At 42.2% G+C, this 26793-nt stretch overlaps 1 protein-coding gene across 1 annotated transcript in view; it reads left to right on the plus strand.

Moving 5' to 3' along the window:
* The first annotated feature begins 11264 nt into the window (after window positions 1–11264).
* The window catches only part of LOC113406489 (complement component C8 beta chain-like), a 26675-nt gene continuing 11146 nt past the window's right edge, over window positions 11265–26793 (plus strand). Inside the window, exons 1-7 of the mRNA XM_026651718.2 lie at window positions 11265–11461; window positions 14144–14300; window positions 15813–15954; window positions 17695–17836; window positions 21122–21254; window positions 23445–23642; window positions 25574–25814. Coding sequence (XP_026507503.1) covers window positions 11370–11461; window positions 14144–14300; window positions 15813–15954; window positions 17695–17836; window positions 21122–21254; window positions 23445–23642; window positions 25574–25814 — 1105 coding nt within the window. The 5' untranslated portion in view covers window positions 11265–11369. The remainder of the gene's footprint in view (window positions 11462–14143; window positions 14301–15812; window positions 15955–17694; window positions 17837–21121; window positions 21255–23444; window positions 23643–25573; window positions 25815–26793) is intronic.

Genomic DNA, 26793 nt, shown 5'->3' on the forward strand with positions numbered 1-26793 from the left:
GCAGCTCCCATTGGCCCAGAGCATCAAACTGCGGCCAGTAGGAGCCGCGATCGGCCGGACCTGCGGACGGGGCAGGTAAACAAACCGGCCTGGCCCGCCAGGGGCTTTCCCTACACAAGCGGCGACCCCAGTTTGAGAAAACACTGCCCTAGCCTCTGTTTGCCAGAAGCTGGGAATGGGCGACAGTGGATGGATCACTTGATGATTACCTGTTCTGTTCATTCCCTGTGGGGCACCTGGCATCGGCCACTGTTGGAAGACAGGATATAGGGCTAGATGGATCTTTGGTCTGATCCAGTATGGCCATTCTTATGTTCTTAAGTCCATATTTTTGCAGCAGAATAAAATTGGCCTGATTTTCTTAGCTGCTGAGCACCACAATTGAAGGTAACGGGAGCTGCGTATGGAGAATAACGGACGTGTTTTGTCCAGTGAGTGATGCCAAAATATACAAGATGTGGGAGGGAAATGTAAGCAGAAAAAAAAATCTTGTTTTGATGCAGCCTCCTCTCCTCCAAAAGAAAACAACAACAAAGAAGTGATCCATCTTCCTACAGATTATACTGAGCCATTAATTGCTTGTATGGATGCATACTGTTTGATAAGAGTTTAATCCCAACCCATGCTCCTATAGTAAATGCATGCAAACGCTAATCTAATTATAACAGTCAATGTATTAAAATATTAGATAAATATTAGTATTATATTCGTTATATATATTAGTATATATGTTTATAAAAACTTGAGAAATGCAGTAAAATTTAGGTTCTGACAGTTTAAATGCAATAATAAAGATATGTATTGGCTTAATTTTATGTGACTGCCTAACTTTTTACATCAGGGACCAAATTCTTGTCTCACTTATATTCATGAAACTCTGTTTACTTCAGTTGTTTTGCAGAGCTGTAAGTGGGAGCAGAATTCGGTCCAACATTTGCACTTTAAACCTGTGACTTCATAGAGTTTTGAGGCCAGAATGGATCGTTTGGATCATCTAGTCTGACCACATGCATAACACAGGTTTATGGCCCTTTTTCATGTGCCAGTCTCAGTCTTCACAGATCAAATAAGGTGATATGCTTCCTTCTTTGCTTAGATTGCAAGATCCTTGGGGCCAGGGATGTCTTTCATTATATGTGTGTGTGTACACTGTGTAGCACAATGGAAACCCAATCCTAATCGGAGTCTCTAGGCATCACACAATAAATATCAAATTATAACACCAACAAGCCAATAAAGTCTTAAAATTATTCTTTCAAAGGCTCAAGGACTCCAGAAGTCTAAAGTTAATATGTAGGAGGAGAATTTCCATTTAAAGGGTACAAAAATAAACCACAGGGGAAAGAATCAAAAATAAAACCGGCAAAACCAGAAGTACAGTATAGGAAACAAACCCTCAGAGGTGGAATGAAGAATTTGTTCAGGACTGGAAGAGAGAAATTATGTCACAAAGATAAGCAGGAGAAAGACCTCGGTTGTGCATGTATTATTAGGGGATTTCTAATAGTGATTGGTTGGATTCCTGGCAATCAACACAAAGTCCTCAAGAGAGGAGAAATCTGCTCAGAGATACAGGTACTTGAAAGCATCCTATTGACATAGTTCTGTACAAGATGCAAACACTTAATGGAAGAAGACAAGGCAATTTTTAATTATAAAACTCCAATGTGGGCTAGGGGTGATGAGCAGTCCTATAGCACGCATCATAAATGGAAAGAGACTCTGTGGTAGCAACGGTGCAGTTACAGTTTTATGGTGAAGTAGAAGACTGAAGAGGTAATCTGCAAAATATAACAACAGTATAAAGGCTTGAAGCAGAGTTCATTAAGAAATAAAATACAATGCACCTTATCACAGCCAGCATGTCAAAGGAAGAACTGATATACAACTAAGTAACTAGTTATGTTAATATAGTGAGAAATAATATAATTTTTTGCACTTTTCTAGTACCTTAAATTCTAAGGATCTCAAAGCCCTTTATGAAGCTGGAAGAGCATGACTCGTATGGCAAGATTACCAAAAAGGGAAAATATCATAAACAAATCTGATTCTTATTGCAGTAACTCAATGCATAATGCTAACATTATAATCTGGGCTAGGTGGAGCACTAACAGAATGTGAGTATAGCCCAAGATATACGTTTGGATATGTTATATAAAATGATAAGGAAATTATATTCATTTGACAGGTGCTAATTAAGGACACGATCCAGGCAGCAGTCAGAGTGTCACTGGCAGAAGGCTTGAGGCTCAGGCAGTAAAATCACATAGGCTCAAGGTTCTGGCAGATTTCTCTTTCCATGTCAATGAATTCTTATAAAGCAATTGATAAGGTAGATTGGAATTCATGGTTTTACCTTTACTGCATTATAATAGCCATGGTGATTTCATACAATGGAATCTTCACCACCATAATATGATAACAGTTGCTAAAGATATTTGCTTCTTTTTCCTATGCTATGACATAGCTTCTCATGCAAGTCCTCTTCCTGAACTGTCTTTTTTTTTTTTTTTTTTTATGGCTTATTTTCTTTACGAAGTAATTCAATTTCATATGTATTACTTTTCTAGCAAACGACATTAGCAATTAGAAGAACGTCATCAGAAAGGAGCGAATGAGAATGCCTGCTCTCAAGTAGCCATGGAGCAGATTTGAATCCATGTTGTGTAACTGTTTCTTTCCACCAAAATGCTAAACATGTCAGGGTAAATGAACAAAATAAAAGTCTCTTTGGCTACCAGCAAATGGAATGTTTGGAAGAAATCTCTGGAACGAATCTCTGAGCCTGGGTCATTTGTGACTCTCTGTTCACTGATACTGTTTTTCACAAGTATTTGTATTGAACCTTCTGGCATCACTACACTACCTGCTCTGCAGAATATTTGGGTTCATCATGGAGATGATGCCCTCATAGAGCCCCATTGAAATCCATGGGGCTCTGCATGAAGCTCAGTGAAGAACTTTGGCTATGGTTTGGTATTGCTTTCTTATACCACCAGTACAGATTTCCTGATTGTAGGGCCAGTCCTACAAACCTTGCCAAGGGTAGACCTTATTTAAGTAGGACTTACTCAAGTACGATTAAGGATTTGCAGTATCAGGCTCTGTATAGAATCATAGAAGTGTAGAACTAGAAGGGACTCGGAGAAGTCTTCTAGTCCAGTCCCCTGCATTCAAGTATAAAGGACTGCAAAAGGAGTAAGTCTCATAAATAACTTACTCCTTTTGCAGTCCTTTACTAGGATAAATAAAAGGCTTGGCTCAGAAGATAAAAAGGTATTTTTTTTCCTTCTTGTGGTTGCTGTCAGAAGGTGTGTGGAAACTGAATTATACATCTCCGCATGTAGCAACCTGACAATGAGAAATATGGGGAGATAGCCTGATACGATTCCCTGATTACTAGTAACAAAACCTATCTCTTTCTGAAATCATCCTACTGGAGACAGGGAATATCAGGTCCATTAGTGAAACGACTGTCCACCTATTAGTTTTTACAGCTCTAAATAGTCTTATCTCAATGGAACTGTTTGCCTTGTGGTTCATCTATCAAGCCTAAAATCTCTTATCAGGGCCTGAGAACTCTCAAAAAGAATAATAGACTTAAAAGGCTCTCTTTAAGTCGTTTTCAGCAAGAGAAGAATTTTTAAAGTATCTTTAAATATCTGATATTATTTGCTATCTTTTCAGTCCCATTTCATAGCCCTCTAGGTACCATCTGTATTTGTCAGAGCACCCCTTACCAGCAAGGCAAGGAAATCACAGCCGATTTAAAGGAAACAATACCAGGTTAAGGAAGGAGGAAATCAGTGATCATTCAGACTCAGAGACATCCATGAAAGTAAAGGGCAGGAAAAAACTAGGGCTAATTGGCGGACTTCGTTGATGGCAAGAAAAAAACCCTTTTCTTAGTATTTGGGCCCACTAAAAAAATCAGAAGCCCGGAGTCTGAGGAACACCTGGGATTCCCGACACTTTAAGATTTTATATGACCCAAGATCTGGCAAACTGAACAACTTTGGGGAATCTTTTTATCCCTTGGACAATAGGCAGACTAAGCAGTGGCCTCAGTCAGAGGCCTGTTCCATAGGCAACTATATGGGAAATGATTCAATTTGGTGGTTTTCTTAAAGCCCCAATTCCTGGAGTCATGAGATTGTGAGACTCTCAGCTTTCTCCCTGTGTGTGTCTGGAGAGAGAGAGAGTTGAACCCATTATCTTTAAAGTATTTATGTTCATATGTGCATCGTAATAGAAGGTAAATCTTGCTGTAAAGAACAAAGACTTGTGACTGATGCACTAGAGTGTGGTTTCCAGTGCTGGAGATAATCAGTGTTGGATTAAAAATAGGGATGAATTTCATCTAATTTCAAACCCATTTGAACATCATGGGTTTGAAAGTTCTCATGGCTCAATCCTAGAGCCACTGAAATCAATGACAAAACTCCCCCATTAATATCAAATATTACTCTGGGTTTTTTTTATTCTGCTCCTATAGAAGAGGGTGAAAGGTGTAGTAAAGAGTGGTAATGAGGAACCACAGTATCCATTCCATGGGCTGATTTCAGTTAGTGCCAGCCTGTGGAAGGAAGGCTCTTTTATCCCTAATACATATCACAGCTCTTTCTTTAGACAGGAAAACATGCCAATTTAAAAAATGGACCCACCTTTGGATAAAATTATGGGTTTAAATTACTCATACTAGTTTTGGGAACTCTACAAACTCAAAGAATTGGTTGCAAGCATCATGAAACCTCAGACGCTGAGGTTAATGAAGGCATTGGTGAAGTAAGTGGACAGGAGTGAGTTTCCATTTGTAGATGCACCAAAATCTACATCCATTAACTTACAACTTTGTCAGAGTTAAATGCTCAGAGACTTAAAACACAGATAGGCAGCTAACTGTTGTCTAAATCTTCTGTGGTGCAGAAGGGAACAACACTGCAAAAATAGTACAGTCAGGGAGTGGGAAATGGCTAGAAGGTAACATTCCCACCAACACACTACAAGAAATGGGGTGTCATTTGGGGAGTTGAAATGTAGAGGATCCAGCTCTGAATTTTGCATTTTAGGCCCATCTCTTATTGTATGTGCCTGATTTTGCTTTGAAGTCCACTTTGGAGAATGTGGTGGTGTATGGCGAATGCCAGCACGTGGGTACCTCTGTCTCTTCCTGATTAATACCACCCCCTCTATCTGTTAATCCAGTAACTCAAATGTGGTTAACGTGCAGATCACTCTGCACTCAATTGTTGGTTTTAAAGTATACATTGCATGCCTTATGTCTGTAATCTTGGCTCTGGTATGGTTATTGCTAAACGGTATACTGCCTTCCCTGACACAGATCCCCACACCGAGAGGTCTTTCCTGTAAATGGGGTTTATCTGTGCACCAATGATTAACAACCAAATCGATCGTGTCAAAGGTTGAGTCAGCTGCATCTGATAGACACAACATTGTTTTATATTGAGACAGCATAATTTGAAGCAGATATAAAACTTTGAACAGCCCAGACCATCTTTCCTAATCGTTTGTCCTCCATGTATAGAGATGAAAGAGCAGTTAATCATTGTCTCCATGCTCAGTGATATTAGGTTAAAAAGTGGCTAACATAACCACAGATTTTCATGAGCATTTCCCATAAAGCATCAATTGACATTTTGCTTGTTCTGTGTTAAATCATTAACATTAAGTTGCTTTGCTCTAAAGATGCAGAAGCTGATTGCTTCAGATGCACGGCTGAATAATATAATTATAAGTAACTGGAGAACCAAAAGAAAAGGAATAATTCTTGACCAGTCCACTAAACTGAGGCTGTATTTTAGTTTTAACTATGGTTTGTATTGTTAGAATTGATGTGCTTAATTTTTATCAGACACCTTTCATTGACAGACGAGCCAAAGCACTTTACCAATATTATTTAGTATTTGTATGACAATAATGCCTAGAAGCCCAAACCAAGATCAGGGCCCCCCTTGTGCCCTGGGTGTGCCTTATGTGTACATATGCACAGTGAGACACAGTCTGTTTTAAAGACCTTACAATAGACAATAAGCTCCCATTTAGGCACCAAAATGGGAGCTGAAGTAAGTCTGCCATTAACGTTGATGCTTACACTAGAGCTGTAGAGTGCATCTGAAAATCTGGCCCTCTGGGTCTTGTCTCAGGTCTCCCAAGAAGCCTATGGCAGAGCAAGGCATTGAACCGAGATCTCCTGAGTTCCCCATCCAGCACCCGAATCACCAGATCATTCCTCCTTCTTTACCATTTATTGTAGTTTATGCCAGTTTGTCTGAGAGCATGTATAATTCCGTGGGCAAGTTATTGATAGAAAGGTAAGAGGTATCGTGTGATTTGTAATAATCTACAGAATCATAATGTCAATGGTGTCACCCTCTGCAGCATAGTGGGGGGCACTTGCTACCTCACCCCACCCCCAACTGCAGGTCCTCCACTTGGTGGAAATGTTGCCAACACAGTCTCCTCAGAAATGGGTCATGTTGAGCCTCATTCAAAAGCCCTTTCTCTCACAAACACAGTGGTACCAAACATGAGACTCCTGGGACAATTATGTAGCTATATATTTGAGAAAATATTTAGAAATCAATGTGTTTAATTATACTTTAACACAGACATGTCAAACATGCAGCCCTCACAAAAGGCTCTCAACTGACAGTACTGTGTTATATCAGTTAATGCGCAGAACAGAATACCTGATACAGATTTCTGTAAATGGAAGGAGTGCTCCCAGTTGATTTGCCATCATCGGCAAAAAAGCGGTTTATTGATTATCATCTTTGTTTATTATGCCAAAATAGCTGTAACGAGGCACCGTTAAGACATGAACATCCAGCCAGAAATTTACTGGAATCCATCCGCAAGTGGTATGCACACAGGTCCATAACATACATTACATTACATAACATAACTCATTGCAATCCCAAAGTAATTTATTACAAAATCCTTGTTTTCACTTTGATCTGGATCATTTTTAGACATCAATGGGTAAATGACTAGTAGTTGAATCTTTGGTGAATACCATCACAGAGGGTCTGGTTAAACACAATGCTTGGTGGCACCTTACATGCTATAAGAAGTGCATCCATTCGCTGAATTTGGCAAGGTTGGAGAGAACGTAAATCAAGCATCAGAAAAAAGTTGAAGATGTTGAGACAAGTGTGAGACTCGCCTTAGGGTAGGGCTCATGGCATGTGTTTTGAAAAGAACATCTGCTTCTGTGATACGCTGGAAGCCTGAAGGCATGCGTCAAGCACAGTTTCAACGTGAGAAGGTGAGAAACTGTATGAAGCAGTCATTCTTAGTGAGAACGTTGCTTGGAAAGTGGGTTTATTGACCCAAAAGTCACCCACGCTTATGACATTGCGTATTATATTGAGTGCTACATCAAAAATGTATGTCATATGTTGCGGCAAAAGGTAAAAGTAACAGAAACAAATACAGGTTTTACTACTGAAAACTGTGCAACTCAGCTGGAGTTCATAAATTGCCTCACAGAGGCTCTAATGGATGGAAAAGTGGTGGTGATGGCTGACGCAAAGGCTAAGTACAGAGACATGCATGCTTTGAATGGGATTGAAAAGGAACACATGCTTAGCAGAAAGGCTTTTAAAGCACTTGTTGTCAGGGGCCGGACCAGCTGCTGGGTAACCAGGGAGCCTACTGGCACTGCCTTGGAACTGACAGAGTAGCCACAGCATCTGATTGGTTGCTGGTTTAGCAGCCCTGCTTCTGAGTCCGGCACCCACAGCAGATCAGTGGCAGCTCAATGTGTACCATGCTTGTATCTGTTCTTGCCTGCTCCTGCTTCTAATCCCTGCATCTGCCTTGCTCCAATCTGCTTCCAGTCCATGCTCTTGCCTGGTTCCCATCCTTGTTTCCAAACCTGCTCCTACTCCACCTACCTTCCGCTCTGGTGCCAGCCCCTGTTCCTCTCTGGCGTCTGAGTTCTGGATTCGATCGTTTGGCCTATGACTCTGGTTACTCTCTAGCTCCAGCATTCAGCTTCTGTTCCTCCAGTACTGATCCTTGGCTCCACCTCTGGCCCGCAACTCTGGTTACCCTCTGACTCTGGCATTCAGTTCCTGTGCCTCCAGTGCTGACCCTTGGCTCATTCATGGACTCTGTCCCCCTGGACCCATCTCTAAGCAGTAGGCCAAACTCATGTTTCAACCTCTAGGCCTGACCACCCACGGCCCAGTCAGTCACACATATTGAAAATGAACTGTGGGATATGGATAGTTTTTAGCAATCCTATCTGCAGAAATGAATCACAGCACATATCCTTAAAAGCGGCAAAAGACATGGCACTATCAAAAGCAGAAGAAAGCGCTGATGTCAACAGCAATATGAAGACTCTATTTGCAGCTGCTAAATTTTTATGGAGAACCATTTTGTCCTGCAGTAGATGGACATTTCAGGGATCCATAGCTGATACCAAACCTGAAAAAATTGTACTGCATGCGAAGAATTGCTTGAAGAATTTTGGCATCGCCTGGTGTAATGAAGCTGCTGCCTTGCACTGTTCAGTGGAGTTTCTTCATAGTTCCCATGCGGAGGCTTGCACTAAAATTATCTTGTATGCCATCAATGCCACAAAGAGAGAGTTTCTACTGAACTCTGGATTTTTGCACAAGACACAGATGTGCTAGCGCTCTCTGTGAGACGTTACCACAGACTTCCGCAAGATTCCATTTTTGTGACTGCTGCTGGGGAACAGAATCGCTGTATATCCCGCAGAGATGTGTTCTTATCACTTAGACCATTAAAAGTCACCGCATTGCGAAGTTTCCACGTCCTTTCAGGATGTGACACTACTGGAAGGTAGACTGGAAAGATCAAATTATTTTACTGGAAGGCATTTGAGTCCACCTCTGAAGACTCTCTCCTTGCTCTGTAAGTGCTTGGAATGGTTGAGATAGACAATGATTTGGTCATAATTGCACTGGAGGTGTTCATACACCGAGTTTACCATTTGAAGACCAACATTACGACACTTGCAGAGCTACATTTACCAAGAAGCAGACAAACTGAGAAAAATTGCCACCGACAAGAAATGCATTTATACCTTCTAGCAAGAGGGTAAATTATGAAGCAATGGAATGGCTCCAGGATGGTCGAGTGCATCCAAAACTACCCTCCCCTGTCAGGTATGGATGGGTCTTGGAGGGTGGACTGATCACACCAGTTACATGTGAAATACCATGCGCTCCTGAATCAGTCCTTCAGGTAATCAGATGCTCATGTGGAAAGACCAGATGCTCAGCAACCTGCAAATGTTTGGCTCGCAGCCTGCCTTGTACAGAGATGTGCAAGTGCGGCATGGAGGAGGAAGAGTGAGACAATGTGTCTAGCAGTGGCACCCTGGAAGGAGATGACACTGATGATGACTTGATGAATAAACGTTTTCAGTCCTACACGTCAAGGCTAACTTCTTTAGGATTACCAAAGATCAGTGTCTTTTTTTATGTCAGACATGCATCCCTGTGTTAAAGTATCATTAAAAAAGTTGATTTGTAAATATTTTTTCGAATATATATCTATATAATTGTTCTAGGCATCTCTTATTTGGTACCATCGTGTCCGTGGGAGAAAGGGCTTTCGAAGGATACCCAACTCTTCACCCATTCTGATGGTATATTATCAAAATTTCCACCAACTAGAGAACCTAAAGCTGGTGGCCAGCATTTTCCTCCTTTCATGCCACAGAGGGTAAAACCTTTGAAATTATGATTCTGTAGATTTTTACAACTCAAATGACGCCTCCCTTACTTTTCTATCACTAACTTGCCCACAGAATGAGATTTTACTACATTGTACTCCCAGATGAAGTACCAAAGTGTCTATGTAGGCCACTGCAACAGCCGTTTTGCACACAGACGTCGCTCACGTGCCGCCTTAGGAACCAAATCTGCAAGTTATTGAGCACCCTGAACTCTGTTTTGAAATCGGTGTGAATTGAGGGTGCTCAGTACTTCTTAGGTGGAGTTCAGCAGCGCCTAGAAGGATCCATCCCTTCAGCACTGGGATCTATTTTATTAAGAGAGGGGATGTTCACCAGGACCATGGGGCCATTCCCATATTTTCTGAGAATCCCAGGGCATCTTTAAATTCCACCCAGATGGCCACCAAACATGAACAAACAGAACCAGCAATGCTGTCAGTTGAGGTGCTATGCAAACACATAAATAAGACCATCCCTGCCCCAGAGAGCCCAGTCTACACAAGAGAGGTGGGAGAGCACGGTAAGAGTAAAAGGAAACCCATTATGCATAATAAATACAATCCCCAGGTCACTTCTTGCCTAGCCATTGTAAAACCTTAGAAATCATGAGGAAAAAGGCAAGTTCCATGTAACCTGACATTTAATACAAGATGATTCATTTAATACCAGATGATTCGGGGGTGGGGGGAGGTTAGCTCAGTGGTTTGAGCATTGGCCAGGGTTGTGAGTTCAATCCTTGAGGGGGCCACTTAGGGATCTAGGGCAAAAATCTGTCTGGGGATTGGTCCTGCTTTGAGCAGGGGGGTGGACTAGATGACCTCCTGAGGTCCCTTCCAACCCTGATATTCTATTCTATAACTTTTAAGGCTAGAAGGGACCCCATAGTTATCTGAGCCGATCTCCATAGAACTAGAGGCTCTGCTTTAGAAAGGCATGATAATTGGGTCGGATGCTGCAATCCTTACTCACCAAGTGGCCTGGGTGCAAACCTGAAGCAGGGCCAAACACTTCTAACTTCCAGTGAGGTGTCCGCACCTCTCAGGAACTGGCCTGTTGTCTGTGGAATGGAAAGTTTCACTGCAGAATTAAGCAGAAAACTGTCCATGCTTTGTCTCTCTCATTCCTTTGCAACAACAAACAGATAGGTTGGGGTTTAAGACCTAGTCCCCTGATTTTTAACTCGCGTGTCACTTCCCATTGACTGTTTTCTGAGCCAAGATTTAAATATGTGACTTTATTGGTGAAATATTTATTTTTTCAGCAATGCCTTAAGGAAACATAACAAAGCTTATGCTCAAATAAATTTGTTAGTCTCTAAGATGCCCTATTACTCCTCTTCTTATAACAAATGAAGGGGAAATATAAATTGCTCCTAAGCTGATTTTTATTTTCTCTGACATCCTCCAACAGAGTTTTCAGAACTTCCTGTAGAAAGCTGTGTGGTAGCAACTATAAAGGTTGTCATGTGAATTTGTCAGGAGGTGGGTCATAGTTTTTCTGCTACGGTAAACAAAAGATCGGCTAATTTACCCTTTGCTGCTTGAACCACTTTCAGATCCCATAGAAGGCTGAACTGGAGTTCTGGTGGTTTAGGACTGCCAGTGATATTTGCTGATAGTACCTTAGAATCATGAGTATGTCACATACTATACTTCTCTTGTACCCAGTGAAACTGTTCCTGTTTTGTGCAGTACTGGGCTTCCTAACTGTGCATTGCTTTAGGTAAGTGAATGTTCTTAAATAAATATCTATGCAATGACATGATAGATAATGAAATGTAACACTGACCATCTGCTTTTCCTTTCATGGTGAATAAGGAATGTCGTCTAAAGCTATTTTGGAGTTTCTACTGAAGTAAGAAAAGGCACTGTTTTAAAATGAGCATATTATGAAGCGACTGGCTTGAAAAAAGTAATCCAGTCTGATAAATCTTATGAAGTGAAAATCTGTTTGCAGTGCAGTTACTTACTGTGTGTACCTCACAAGGGCATTTTGAGTATTATTAGAGTTCAGCTTGATTTAGGGGTCAAAAGAAAATAAATTTAGGCTAATATTTGAAAGCTCTTCTACTATCTGATTAGAATTGGTACTTGCCCGGGGAGGGAGTACTGGATCATACAAGATGTCTTTCCTTTACCTAGCTACTAGGATCCTAAATTTCTCAACTGGTCTAATACCCTTTGGTCCTCATTTCATATAAACAAAACCCAACACCTGGACTACATAGTTGGCTGATCATTTTCCCCACTTCCTTTTTTACATATAATATTGAATGCACAATATTAAGAACAATCTGCTATACAGGAGGGTCTACGCTCACAGCTTACATTTTTTTGCATTCCTTGTGCTGGTGGAGGCTGGGGGCACTGATGGGGCATTTTGCTTATTGATGGTGGGTGGTGAGGAGGAGGCGTCTAACATCAGGCCCCCCCAACCGCCTCTGGCCTTTAGGGAACAGCATTGGTAAGCTCTGCAGGAAATAGAAAAGCCTAGGAGAGAGGATAGAATTACTGTGCTCCCTGGGAGCTCCTGGAACTATTGTGTAGGTGGAGGGGGGCAGTTGTCAATCAACCCCAAATCAGGGCTTAGGCCTTCAAGACAAAATTGAGCTCTAAGTTTTAGAATTAAAAGTCCTTTGCAATGTTCTTTAAAAAAAATATGCACATTCTTTTAATCCATAGTTGAGAAAGTGCAGTGTACCCTTGGCTATAGGTATTAGTTTAAAACCACTCTTCATAGTTAAAAAAGATTTATGCTGTATGGGTAAAATTCTGCTCTGAGACACCAGTGTCAAGCCAGTGTAGTGAAGTCAATGGAACTGCGTGGGATTCACAGCAGTATCACAATGAGCAGACTTTGTCTCAGCACCTCTCCAAGAGAAGTGATTGAAATTTTTAACAAATCACCACCGGCAACTATAAATATTCTCCATTATTTATCTAAACCGTCATCTTGGTTGACTGACTCTTTGATTAACCCCTGGTAAAATGAATTCATTTCATCTGTTTTGTAATTAAAGTCACAGGTGAGAATAAATGTACAGATGCCTTTGAGACTTTCAAATTACTGATAGAAAGACTGGGATTTTTAGTTTGCTATTAGTAGGGGTCATGGATCCACAAGGCATGCCAAGTCTCTGACCTTAACATAGACTCTTTGGGAGTATACCCTTCTTCGTGCTAGGCCCTGGACCTCCACTTTTGACTGGGTAGCAGACTTCAGCGCTTTGTTTCTCACCATGACTCCTTCAACAGGTCTTAAAGAGCTTGGCCCCTGTTGGAGACTTACCCTCTTGGGAGCTGCGCAACCAGCAGATGTTTGCTGTGACTCAGGACAAATGGTTCCTAACAAGACACCTTTTATTAGACAACTGGAATTCAGTAATTCATGTCCTCAGGGTAGAAGGGAAAAGCAAAGCAGACGTGCATGTGCAGGCTGGCAGCCCAAACTCTCTCTCATGCCCAAATGTCCAGGACTGACACACGCACCCCTCTGGCCCCACCAGCTAGCCCTGGACAGCAGGATTCTCACTGCAGTCTGCTCACACCTCAGTTCTTTGGTTCAAGCCCAAGTCACACCATTTCATGTTCTGCCCCCCTGGGCTGGCAGCCTTTAAAAGTTAATGCCTGGTCGGTGGTCTTCTATTGTATCTTCAAGGTAACTCTGTTCATATGGTGACATATTCTTACCCACATTGACCTGCCTACTTGACTCCCACCCAGTCACTGCATTTCCGATTCTTCTGTCCCAGGAAAGAAACTAACCCGTTCACACCCAGTGGTTAACAATATAAAAGTGAGTGGGGAAACTGAGACACGCATATTTTTGCTAAAAATAATACCACCATTTCCCACAAATGGAAGGTGCAGTAAAAGCTGCTCGAAGGACCATCAGCAACAGGCACTCCCATTGCTTTAAGCGATCCATGCAGTTTCCAGTGGAATTTTGTCCGGCCTTTAGATAAACAAGTCTGCTACAAAATCAATTTTTGCTGATTCTTTAGTAAAGTCCATGGTGTTTACAGTTATGATCCAGCTGCAGGATTTTTGTCAAGTTGTGATTGTATCATTAATGACCTTGTTTGAGACCGTGGTGATGGGCATGTGATGTTTTACACTTAAATAATACCGTAGCCCTTGACACTCAAATTAAAACATTACGGTCCTGATTCTGCTCTCAGTTATAACAGTGTAAATCAGGAGCCGCACAGTTGCACACCCAGTGTGAGATCGGTAGCCAACTCTTTATTTTGCATGAAAGATTTTAGCGGAGCACAACAAAGGGATTGTTTTAGTGTGTGGAGAGAGAGAGAGAGAGAGACGCACACACACACACAGCCTCTGTTTCGTTCTCCTAGCTTTGCAATCCTACACACTCAAGTTCTTATTCATTGTGAACATTTAGTGGTGAAAGGGAACCTCTTCTTCAGCTAAATGGAGTCAACATGAGCCTAGGCAAAGGCAGATGGGCCCGATCAGTAAGCACCCCTCCGCAGCCGATTGATTGTGTGCTTTCCAGCTGGTCACCATGGAGCACCTGTGATCCCTGTCAAAAGAAAAGAGTGAGTATCTATGATCTTAATATGAAGCATAAGAAATACGAGAGAATAAAAGGCAAGACGGTCTTTCATAATATTGCCTCTGCAAAGACTCGGTGATGGAGTCACTTTTTCTGGCCTGTGGCTCCTCACATCTCCTGAAGGGATAATCTGCACGGGCAATGCAGCTTGATATGAAATTCACCCCATTCAAGGCATCCAGGGTCCAGCACAAGATCTACATACCACTGAAGCGTCACAAAAGACCTCCTGGAGCTAAAGTGCATGTCTAAGCCTTGTGCTAGGCTTCCTTGCACAGGGATGAATTTCATGTCAGAGTTCCCGGCAAGTAACTCTTCTTTTTATTGGGACATGTGGGGCTTGCAACCCTTTGCTTTGGAATTCTGGTTCACCTTTGTTAGCTCTATCTCGCAATTCTTGATCTAAACATAGCTCCCATTGACTTCCATGGAAATTTGCTGCAGTAAGGGAGCGTAGGAACAGGCCGTTAATTTTCCCTCTCTTGTATAAAATGTAGCAAATGATCATAGGCCTTTGGCAGGAGCATTCACACATAGGGCCAGTGTCCGCAGTACACCTGCAAGTTGCTAAGCGCACTCAGCAACTCTGGATTTGAATGGGAATTGAGGGCACACAACACCTCACAGGGCTGGGAGACCCTTTTCATTGCCTGCCATTGAGCATTTTCTAGATATGGAACATCTTCAAATTAAGATCCTGTTCCTAATGAAGTCAATGTCAAAAATCCCATTGTTTTAAACGGTGCACAGGACCACTTGTTAACAGGTTAAGATAACCATTCTTAGAATGGTTATCCCACGTCAGCCCTTTGCAGTTGGAGTAGTGATGCTCCAGCTGTGTAAGACTCTCAGTTATGAGTTTGTCTAGGAAATGGAAAAGGGGCAGAAGGATAATAATCTATTGGATGGATCAGAGAATTACCTCACAGGGGTGTTGTCAGGAAAATATCAATAATGGTGTGGAAGGTTTAGTAAGTACACAGGTACAGATAGGGTGACCAGAGAGGAAGTGTGAAAAATCGGGACGGGGTGGGGAGTTATAGGCACCCATAGAAGACAAAGCCTCAAATATCGGGACTGTCCCTATAAAATCGGGACATCTGGTCACCCTAGGTACAGAGAATAACAAGAGGTGTCATTACCAGCTCTAATTGAAAGAAGGGAAATGCCATTGAACCCTTCCTGATTCTTTCCCACTCCGAGCGATTAGTGCCATTTAAACAAAATTTATCTTAATGACAAACTAAAAACCACATTTTTTACTCCATCACTACTAAGTGCGGAAAATCTTGTTTAATAAAATGAAAACTACCCCAAATTATTTTTTAAATTAATTCCATTACAAGAAAATCAAAATTCTGCCATATTTACTATTTTTCTTGGCGTTACTCCTATAGCAAATATGTCTCAATACAAGAAGTTTGTATTTTAATTTAGGAACCATAAAATTCATGCATTCTACACAGGTGAGTAAATGTTTTCTATGTCATTACAGTACAGATTTGCCCGGGTGGAACGGCCTTCTCAGTTCAATGGAGACCCGTGTGACTACTCTGACAAAGAAACAGAAGATTGTGTTACAAACAGTCCTTGCAGAAATAAAGTTAGATGTGAAGGCTTTGTATGTGCGATTACAGGTAAGTAGTTGAATTAGAGGTTGGAGCTAGGCTGTTCTCAGTGGTGGCAGATGACAGAACAAGGAGCAATGGTCTCAAGTTGCAGTGGGGGAGGTTTGGGTTGGATATTAGGAAGAACTATTTCACTAGGAGAGTGGTGAAGCACTGGACTGGGTTACCTAGGGAAGTGGTGGACTCTCCATCCTTAGAGGTTTTTAAGGCCTGGCTTGACAAAGCCTTGGCTGGGATGATTTAGTTGGTGTTGGTCCTGCTTTGAGCAGGGGATTGGACTAGATGACCTCCTGAGGTCTCTTCCAACCCTAATATTCTATGATTCTAGGGGACACTTCTGCTCCTGTTGAAATTGATGACAGAACTTTTTTATGGGATGTGCCTGAGTAAAAGTATGCCAGGATGAGGCCCAAAGTATATCAGCACTTACATCACATTTGCAAATGACTGATTTTAACTGGAATGTAGGCCAAGTTCCAGTCCGCCAGTCTTGAGCATCTCTTTAAAATCCAGTTGTTTTGGAAAGTAGGACATTAAAAAATAGTCTTGATAATAAAAGCTGACACAAAACTGGTTCAAAAAGTCAGATAGCGGCAGCAAAATATGTGCCCATGATTTTGTCACGTGCCTGAGATCATAAGGGAAAAGCTTTATATGGATTTGTTGTTGTAGTGGTGACAGTTCTGCCTACGCCATATAAATTACTGTTCTGTAGCATTCATTAGTTCTCTTTTCACAATCACATTGGAGGAACTGGTGGTACCCTCTAAAGAGATTAGGGGAAATAATATAACAAGGGCTGGGTGTATAATTGAGTTTTCTGTTCGACTGACTGGAAATAACAATTATTTGTTTTTTCTTGGCAAAATGAAAAACTTATTTTTTTTTATTTGGTCAAACCAAACATTTAGCCTCTCTGTGCCTCAGTTCCCCTTTGCTAAAATGAGAATAATAGCACTTCCCTAGCTCACAAGAGTGTTGTGAGAATAAATACATCAAAGATTGTGAAGTATTTAAAGGTCTACTGATGAAAAGCGCCATATAAGAGTGAGGTATTATTTTTATATAATTCATTAACATCTCAGTTGTAGGGATCTTATTATGGATGGACAACACAGCATGAGAAAACAAAATTGTTCCTTCCGCCTTGATTCTTTTGAGGTCTCTGTAGAGCAATTCTAATAATAAAAGACATGAGAGACACGCAGCCTTCATGTCTATTATTTCCCTTATTAAGAATGTGTTACCAGTATGCTCCTCTCTCATATTAATTAATCCTGTCATTTAAAATGTCCCAAATTTGTTCATTGGAATTTCAAGTTATTTGTTCTTGTAATGGATCATCTACATAAGAAAATAATTATAATTATTTATTATTAAGGTCGGTGGGAAAATTTCCAAGGACTTTTTTTTTTTTCAAAAGAAAATTGGATTTTTGACTAAACAAACATTTTTACAGAAAATTTCTGCCCTAATCAAAAGTGTTTGATTTTTCCATAGGAAAAACAAACAAACAACTTTTTTTCAGCTTGTATCCATTTTACACTTTTTGGCAGTTTTCAGACTTTTTTAAAATGAAAAGTAGAAATTTCTAGGGGGATGAGGAAATATTTTCCAACCAGCTCTAATCAACATGTTGTAATCTCTTAGTTTATAAGCTTTATGGGGTGATGACTGTGGCTTTATAGTTTTTAATAATAAAAATGATAAAGGACTTCTTAATTAAGTAATTTCAATGTTGCCTCTTAGGAAGATGCATTACACGGAGGTTGCTTTGCAATGGAGATGATGACTGTGGGGATCAGTCAGATGAAAAAAACTGTAAAAAGGTGTATAGAAAATGCAACCAGAAGATGGAGCAATACTGGGGAATAGAGAATCTGGCAAGAGGGTAAGTGGGCATCCTTTGAATAAACCAAACATAGCAGATTTAATGAAATGACTTCTTGAGAATAGAGACATATAGTAACCTGAAATGGTTAAAGTTCCCTGCACTTCTTTTTCAGATAAGGAAAATATGTTGATGTAGTCTCAGACTTGCTTAAATATTGAACTGTAAATGTTGTAACAATTGACAGGCCTTGGGTCCTGGTCCAAAGCCCACTGGAAAAATTCATATTGACTTGAAAGGGTTTTCATCAGAACCTTAATAAATAACAGTCACTGAGACAAAAAAACATCAGTGTGTGCAGTGAACACGCTAAATGAATTGTCTGGTTGTAATGCTCCACATGGTATAGGTAGTTAGCTTGCCAGTAGGCATGTCAAGGGAGCTGCTTTGTAGGCTAGTGTGTGCACTTATTTTCTTCTGGAAATGTGCCGATTGTGCCAAAGCTGGGTGAGTAGGTAGTGAACGACGACAAACCTTCTAAAACCTCTACAGATAATTGTTATTTAAACCATTGGACACCTGAGAAATCATGCATTTTTTTTTTGTTTTCTGGGTTGAAGTCAAAGGAGTTACTCCAGATTTACATGGGTGTAATTGAGATCAGAATGTGGCCCGATAACTACTCTGTGCGTATGACAAATTTTGCCTGGGCCCAGGAGGCTGGGATAACGCCTATTTAAAAATCTGGCTCTGAAATAAAACACTGGGTGGGGATGTTGATATTTGAAAAGACAATTGAATCATGATTATATTATAGAATGGCCTGAATCAAAATTCTGTGTCCAAACTGTGACACTTTCTTGGGGCACCCAGACCTATGGGTGACCTTGTTACCCCTTTCAGAGTAGCAGCTGTGTTAGTCTGTACTCCTGTTCTTGTTACCCCTCTGCCTTAGCAAAAGAGAGACTTGCTGATGCTAAACTAGGTGAGAGCTCCCTGTCACTACAGTCTGTTAGCCACCCCAGACAAACTTCTCAGGACCATACTTTTCTTTGCACATAACACTTGGTGCACCCAAGTTCCCGAGTCCCTGGAAGAACATTCCCCTGGAGTATCCAGCCCATCATTTGACACTCACAGAGATTACCAAATTTGCTATCTCCAGAGATACCGTGTACACACCAGCTTGTTTGATTAAACCGAGTAGTCACACTTAATTTAATATTACAGCACTGTATTCTACTTCTGGTAAAACAAAGAGAAGTTTTTCATAACAACTGAGTAAGGGTAATGGAAACAGAATTGGTTACAAATAAAACAAAAATATAACACGCTGGGAAGAGATTAAATACCTTTAGCCAACTACAGTCTTTTGGCTAAAGCATTTTTCTCACCCTCAGCCCTTTTGCATACATTGCTGATTTTCAGTCAAATCAGGATCCAGGTTTTTCATTTTTCACTCCTCTCTGCCAGGAGTATCCCTAGGTTCCTTTCCTCTTCATTATGCTCCAGAAAACCTTTGGAATGTATCCCTGTGATGTGTACCCTCAGACAAAGTTGTTTTCCCCTGCTGTTTGCTCTCAGCGTGCTCATGCCATATTGTCTTTCTCATTCTCCTGGCAACTTGCTTTTCCTGTTGTCTTTCAAATGAAGCTTGCTTTGTGTTGACTTACACAATGCTTGCTAGACATTGGAGGCAGGCAGGTAAATAAACATTCCTTTGTCTGGGAAAAACGTGTTTATCTACCCTGCCCGTTTACATCGTTCAAACATATTTTTAGTACATACATACACCTTCTTGACTAATGCCCATACATATGTCTCGCAATGCTTATGATGACCAGTATGATATAAGCTTTCATTTGACATGCTATACAACATTCTTTATAGATAAATACTATGACAGCAATTTGTTAGGTGTAGTGAGTTTGTCAGGCCTGATAGGAGTTGCTGTTATGTGATAATGAATCCTTTGTCAGTGGGCACTGAAGGGCTCTAACATCCCGGAGCATTGGATTGCTTAAAACCTGAATTTGGATTCAGATCTATGTGTTGCAGTGGGCCTCTACATTTGGAATGGACTGAACCAAAACCTAGGCCCCATTTAAGCCAATGGAAGTTTTGTCATCATCTTCAGTGGTGGCAAGATTTCACCCAAGAACTAAATAATCCTGAATTTTGGGATAGTTGAATATGATCCAACTCATATAGGATGATAACTGCCTATAAGATCCTACAGTGGGAAAATAGTCCCCTAATCTTCCTTTACGTGCACCCCCTCAAAAATCTTGCTTCATAGAGTAAAAATCACATTGAAGGGAAAATGATCATTTCTGTGCAACTCTCTGAAGATGTGACTGCTATGTGTGTCATTACTGATGCTTCATACTGTTAACCATAGTATAAATTAAAAAATAATTTGAACTCTTACAGAAACATGCCTCTCATTTCTTTGAAGCCACCAATGCTCAGTCATATGATTTTAGTGGATCTTCCCGCTTTTCACTGTGTTCTAAGATTGAAGATAATTTTAACAATTTCAGAGACCTTTTTATGCAACTTTTTGACTCCACACTAAGGAAAGGGAGGCCTAACAAAGACCTGGAGCACAACATAACAATTATAGGTTCTGGGGATTTCCTGATTTCATCGGTATTTTTTCTTTTGTGATTTTTCCTCTAGTGATGCTCCCTGCTATTTAAACATGATCTCATTCAGATTAGCGCCATATCCTGAGACCGTGCACCATGTGGATGAGATTCCACTGGGATTCACCCTTCGGTGATGGTGGTGAATAACGGAGAACTCTTGGTCCCATCACCAAATAAAAGTCATTCTCCCTACATAAAAACATTGCCAGGCTGTACTTTTACTCTTTACAGATGGATTTAGGATCTGATCCAGTGCCGCCCGAGTGTATATTTTGCCCACCTCTGCCCCTTCTGCCATTCCTGAAAGAGCTAGTCCAAATCCTTACTTTCCAGCACAATTTCAATTCCATGAACTTTTATTGGCTGGGTAAAATGTTGCTATCACTGATGGGATGATGCTATAATGTCAGTCCCAGTTGACAGAATGTAATTCTTCTGCGCTTAATATTATCTTCAGCAATGTTTCAAAACATGACTCCCTCTTTCATTTGCTTGTTGGATGGGAAGGTTCTCCTAGGCCAATAGAGTGGATGATAGAAGATGGAAAGTTCTGATGACAGAATCCCTAGGCAACGAAATAGGCAGGCACAAAAGGAAATAGGAAAAAAAATCTTGCCTTTCTTAGCCAAATTGTATATTTTGCTGCTAATTAAATTATAAACTTTATTGTTTCACTGTTATGCCTCCTACACAGGTTAAATATCCTCACAAACAATCTGGAAGGTTTGGTTCTTGATCACAGGTACTATGCTGGGGGATGTACTCCACATTATATTATGGATACCAGGTTTAGAAAACCATACAATGTAGAAAGCTACTCCCCAGAGGTAAGAATCAGATTTTTTTTTCTGCAAACCAACTTTAATTAAATTTCCAATAGTTTTCAATGCAGCGTGTCGACACAGCTTCATTTACTACATGACATTTTAATGAATTTCAAGAATTGGGGTCAAGTGGTTTAGGACTAAATTTTGACCTACTTTGAAAATATTAGGGAACATAATAAGTGATTGTTATACTCTAATAGTCATGTATATGTTGTTCTCAAAATGACACAAATATGAAAAAGTAAAGTTTCTGTAATGAAGCCATCCAAAATTCTCAGCTAGATTCTGTTGTTTCCTTGATTTGCTTGCAAGAAAGTGAACTAGATTTCAGAGATTCTCTATAATGATGCAGTGCACAATGGGTGCCTGAAACAGTAATGCTCATAATATGAGGAAGTCAAGTATTAAATATAAAACTGTAGGGGAAGGAAAAAGGAATGATTCCAGTGTCCATAATGAAAGTGAAATATTTGTGTTCATGGCAACGTGTAATTTGGGGCACTTTTACCATTGTTCATTGTTGCACACAGCACAGAGTTTTGACTGGGTTGCATGTTCAGGGGAAGGATGGTCTCATAGTCCAGGCAGAGGACTGGAAATTAGGAGATCTGGGACCTAATTCTGGCTCTGCCAAAGATTTCCAATGTGAATTTTGGCAAATTCAAGTAGGGTTTGATCTTATGCACATTGAAGTCAATGGCAAAACTCCTAATGACTTTAATGGTGCGGGATCAGGGCCTTACTTTCTCTTTGCCTCAAGAACCTGCTCCATAAAAGTGGTGTAAAAAATACTTACAACCAAGGGGCAGTGTGAGGAAAGCACCTTGAGATCCTCTGATAGAAAGGAGGTGTGATGGGATGTACCAACTCCACACTGGGCCTGAAGGGGTTAAGGAGAATCGGAGGGCTCAATCAGGCTTGCCCTGCTACACCTGTAGTAAGTGTCAAAGCTGGAGGGAGGAGCTAAAAGGGCCGAACCAGGCTCAGTTAGGGGTAAACTAGGAAGGAGTGCAGACCTCTGGGTCTCTCTCAGTGAGAGAAGCCTGGCTGGAGTCGGGGAGCTGAGTTGGTGAGTCCCAGCCAGGATTCAGCATGCTGCTAGACAGAGCTGCAGGGAGCAGGAGGACTTCTGCTGAGTCAGCTGAGAAAACTCTCCTGCAGCAGAACCAGATGCTAAGAAGCTCTGCAGTGGGCCTGTGGAAGAGGCCTAGAAAGAAAGGTGCTGATACCTGGGGAGCCAGGAAAGAGGTTGCAGCAAAGGCTGCAGACTGGGCAAGGTAGGAGGTGTCCAGGGAGGCAGCCAGGGATCTGTGTAGCGAGGCCTTGACTTCCTACTCAAGGGTCCCTGGACTGGAATCCAGGGGAGCGGGAGGGCATTGGGTTTCCCTACCAGCCCACCAGGGATGGTGGAGTGGAAACCCCCCTGTAAGGACTGTTGAAGCCCCCCGATATCAGGGGTAAGGCCTGGTGAGTCCAGACTCAGACCCAAAGTTCAACAGGATGTTGATGGACTATTATTTGTCGGACTGCTGGTTTACCCCAGAAGGGGTGAGACTCTGTGTGACCTGGCCGAGTTGCAAGGCCACCACAGAGCCGGCAGCACAGCTGGCAGCCAGGGCACTAAAGGAGGAGAGCCTGCTACACTACACCCAGCCACCATGGGCTTGCCGGCAGTGAGTCATATGCTTCTAGGAGACTACAGAAGTGCAAATAAATATTATTGTTTTAAAATATCCAGAATGTACTGTATAAAAGGGCAGGCACCCAAGTAATTTTCATACTTGTCATTTACCTTTAATGGGCATCAAAGATACGGAGCCTGATTAAAAGCCCATTGAAGTTAATGCTGTGTGTTATCTAGTGTGATTTGATACGTGATGCCTATTAAGCAAGCTTTGTTCCTTTCGCAATTTTAAACGTGTTTAAACGTTCATGGACTTTTAAGATGTAGGCAATTGCAATACGGAGGAGACAGTAGCTCTCATCTGCATTTTATTAACCTGTGCTGCAAATCAAGTGGTATTGTAGTAATAATAATGATTAGCAATTATACCAGGCTTTTCATCTTCAAAGTTAAAGCACTAATTCAAAAGTATGTTTGTTGCAAGACTATCAAGACGTCTTCCCTCTGCTTCAGGTATGAAATCAGTATGCAAGAAATAAAGTGTGTTGGTTTTGCTTTTTGTTTAGACCAAAGGCAAATATGAATTTACATTGACTGAATACGAATCTTATTCAAGTTTTGAAGAAAATATCCTTAGGGCAAGAGCTTCGCAGACTAGCTATGGCTTTGGAATAAAGATACCAGGAGTGTTTGAACTTGGTTACAGTTTAAGTGACAACAGGTTCAAGAAGTTCATTCAAAGGATGAAAAAATTTTCTGCAACTGTAAGTTACTTTCTACTTAAAACTGTTCTCAGTTTAGTCGTTAACACCTGAGATGTGAAGTTTAAATGTACGTGTGTGTATACATGTATTAAAAAATATAGGACTAGATCCTCAGCTTTTGAACTATAGCTCCAAGGAAATCAGTAGAACTACACCAATTTAGATCAGCTGAGGGTCTGTCCAATAGAGTCTCACTGTAAAAAATTGAAAGAAAGAAAGAGGCCCAAATTGGTCCTCTGAACACAAAGGGAAGTGCACACCTATTGGTACAAGAGCACTGTCATGTAGGAAGGATTGACAGGGGGCCTACTGATGCACAGCATCCCCTATATGAGCATAGGGGATATAGCACATATTATACTCCTGTGGGAATTCTGCGCCACTGTGCATGTGCAGAATTTATGTCCCCCGCAGATTTCTTTGTTTCCCCGCAGAAAAATGACTTTCTGATGGGGAAGCAAAGGGAAGCCACAAAAACGGTCACGTAATCCTCCCAAATAGTATGCCCAGGGCAGCCATCAGAGAGGTAAATCACTGTGGGGCAGGGGCGGGACTGGGAAAGACACGGCTCGTGGCTCCTACCTGCTAGTTAGACCCACCCCCAAATTTCTCCCCCGGCTGTAGGAAGCTCTGCAACCCTCCCCCTGCGCATTCTGCACCCCATCGCTCCTCAGCTGCAGGGGGAGGATCCCTGTACAGGGAGCCACTCCCCATCTATCCAGCCCCCCTCACTGCCCAGACTCTCCTGCCGAGTCTCACTCCCCCCCGCACCCAGAATCCCCCAGACGAGCCCCACTCCCCCTGCACCTGGACCACCCCGATGAACCACCTGGATCCCCACCCTACCGAGCCCCAACCAGCTGCACATGTATTGCAACCCCACTAAGCCCCACTCCGCCAGCATCTGGACCCCCGCACTTAGTCCCCCATACCCAGTCTCCCCTGCTGAGCCCCAAACACCTTCACCTGGATCCCCCTGCAGAGTCCCATTACTGTTGCACCCAAAAAACCCCAACAAGCCCCTGTGCATCCAGATATCTCCTCCCCCCCCCCCGCACCTGGATCCTGCACTGAGCCACCGACACCCAGATTTCCCCACACAGAACCCTCTCAACCCACAGCTATATTCCCCCCATGCTAAGCCTCTTCACACTTGGATCCTGCCTTGCTGAGCCTGTCTGCCCACACCTGGTGCACCTGGCATGGAGTGGCAGGGCTCTGAGGTGTTCCTGGGGCAGGCCCGGTCCTTGTGCTGTGTCAGGGTTGGGTGCAGCCTCACCATTGAGTCCGTGTCCAGGGAGGGGGGAGTTGCACAGTGATCTCCCACCATTAGAGATGAGGAGGATCTAGGGTAACTCACACAGTCATTGATTTTTGAGGACAGAAAGGACCACTATGATCATCTAGTCTGACTTCTTCCATAACACAGACCACTGAATTCCACCCAGTGAGTCCTGCTTTGGGCCTGATAAGGGGCCTAGATTTGATTATCCAGGTTGCAGGACGTTTTAAATTGAAAGATCCTCAGCTCTTTAAAATGTTTCCCTTGATGTCCAAACGAACCTGAGTCTGAATGCATTTAGGGCACAGTGGAAAGCCCATTTTATTATCCAGGCTTTTGCCCCAAAAGGGGTGTGGAGAGAGAGGATATTCTTTGGGTTGGACAATAGTTTGTTTGAGGGAATGTCTTTTTTTTCTATTGTGTAAAATTTTTCCCTTCACTTTTAAGTTTCGGTAGTGGCACATTTTACAAATTAAGATCTATGTAGAGTATACGGATTTGTGTGAGCTGTTTAATGCAGACCAGTAACATCCATATTTATACAATGCACAGACTGTATATATAACATTCACTGAGGTAACATACTTTGCATGGAGAACCATGTCCCTCATTTCACTTGGATGCTGTTGTGTGTCTACATTTCATATAGTCCAGCAAATTTATTCATGCCCGTTCTGAGCTGGATGTGGCCCATTATAAACTGAAGCCTCGGACTCTGATGCTCCATTATGAGTTCCTGCAGAGACTCCATCAGCTGCCTTTAGAGTATAGCTATGGTGAATACAGAGAACTCTACAGAGATTATGGGACGCACTACATCACTGAAGCTACTCTTGGAGGCATCTACGAATATACGTTAGTTGTGAACAGTGAAGAACTCCAAAAGGCAGGTCTGTGTATCCAATACTATACAGCATTTAATGAAAGAGCAGTTCTTAAAGCTTTGGGGTCAGATCTACTACTTCTGCTGCCACACGCACTCCTATCTAGGAAAACAATTGCCACCTCCACAGCATTATTCCTACCTGAACCTCCAGACGCTGCTCTGTGCGGATTAGGCTCTGTCGATAGAGAGGGGGTAAGCCTGGGGTGAGATGAGGCTATGTGGGGGGTGGAGCACTGATATCTGTAGCATTATCCCTTAGAGATACTGAATAAGATAATGCTCTCCCCTTCTGTATGTAAACCAAGGACCTAATTTTCAAATGGTGCTGAGCACTCTCCGCTTTCATCAACCTTAGCTGGAGCTGCCGGTGCTTATCACTTCAGCATACGAGGCCCGGTAGTTGATCTTTCCAAAGCTGACTAGACATTAAAATGAATGAGAATCCCATGGCTAAATCCCCAGTTGGCTTTGAAAATCAAAACCTACATTCTTCTATTCACAAAAAGAACAGGAGTACTTGTGGCACCTTAGAGACTAACAAATTTATTAGAGCATAAGCTTTCGTGGGCTACAACCCACTTCTTCGTCCGGATTCTTACCATTCGTCCGGATTCCCCCGGACATGTCCGGATTTTTGAGCTAAAAATAGCGTCCGGGGGGAATTTGTAAATGTCCGGACTTCCCCCCGGACGCTAACAGGGCAGCTGGCCGGATGCTGAAACTTACATGGGGCTCCGACAGCCAGAGACAGCCCCTCCTCCGCTCCCCTGCAACAGAGATCAACTCCCTCCCTCCCTGCATTCCAGATTGCCTCCTGCAGTCTGGAGCTCCTCCCCCGCCAGCCAGCCTGCCGGGACAAGCCTGCCGGGACAAACGGAGCCGTTCCTGAGCAAGCTCACGGAAACATTAGGCGAAGGCCAACAACAAGGGGGGCAGGGGGTCGGAGAAGGGGCAGGGAGGTTTTGGAGGGGGCAGTCAAGAGA

This window comes from Terrapene carolina, unplaced genomic scaffold (assembly GCF_002925995.2).
Source record: "Terrapene carolina triunguis isolate 2854851 unplaced genomic scaffold, T_m_triunguis-2.0 Scaffold102, whole genome shotgun sequence".
Classification (NCBI taxonomy): domain Eukaryota; kingdom Metazoa; phylum Chordata; order Testudines; family Emydidae; genus Terrapene; species Terrapene triunguis.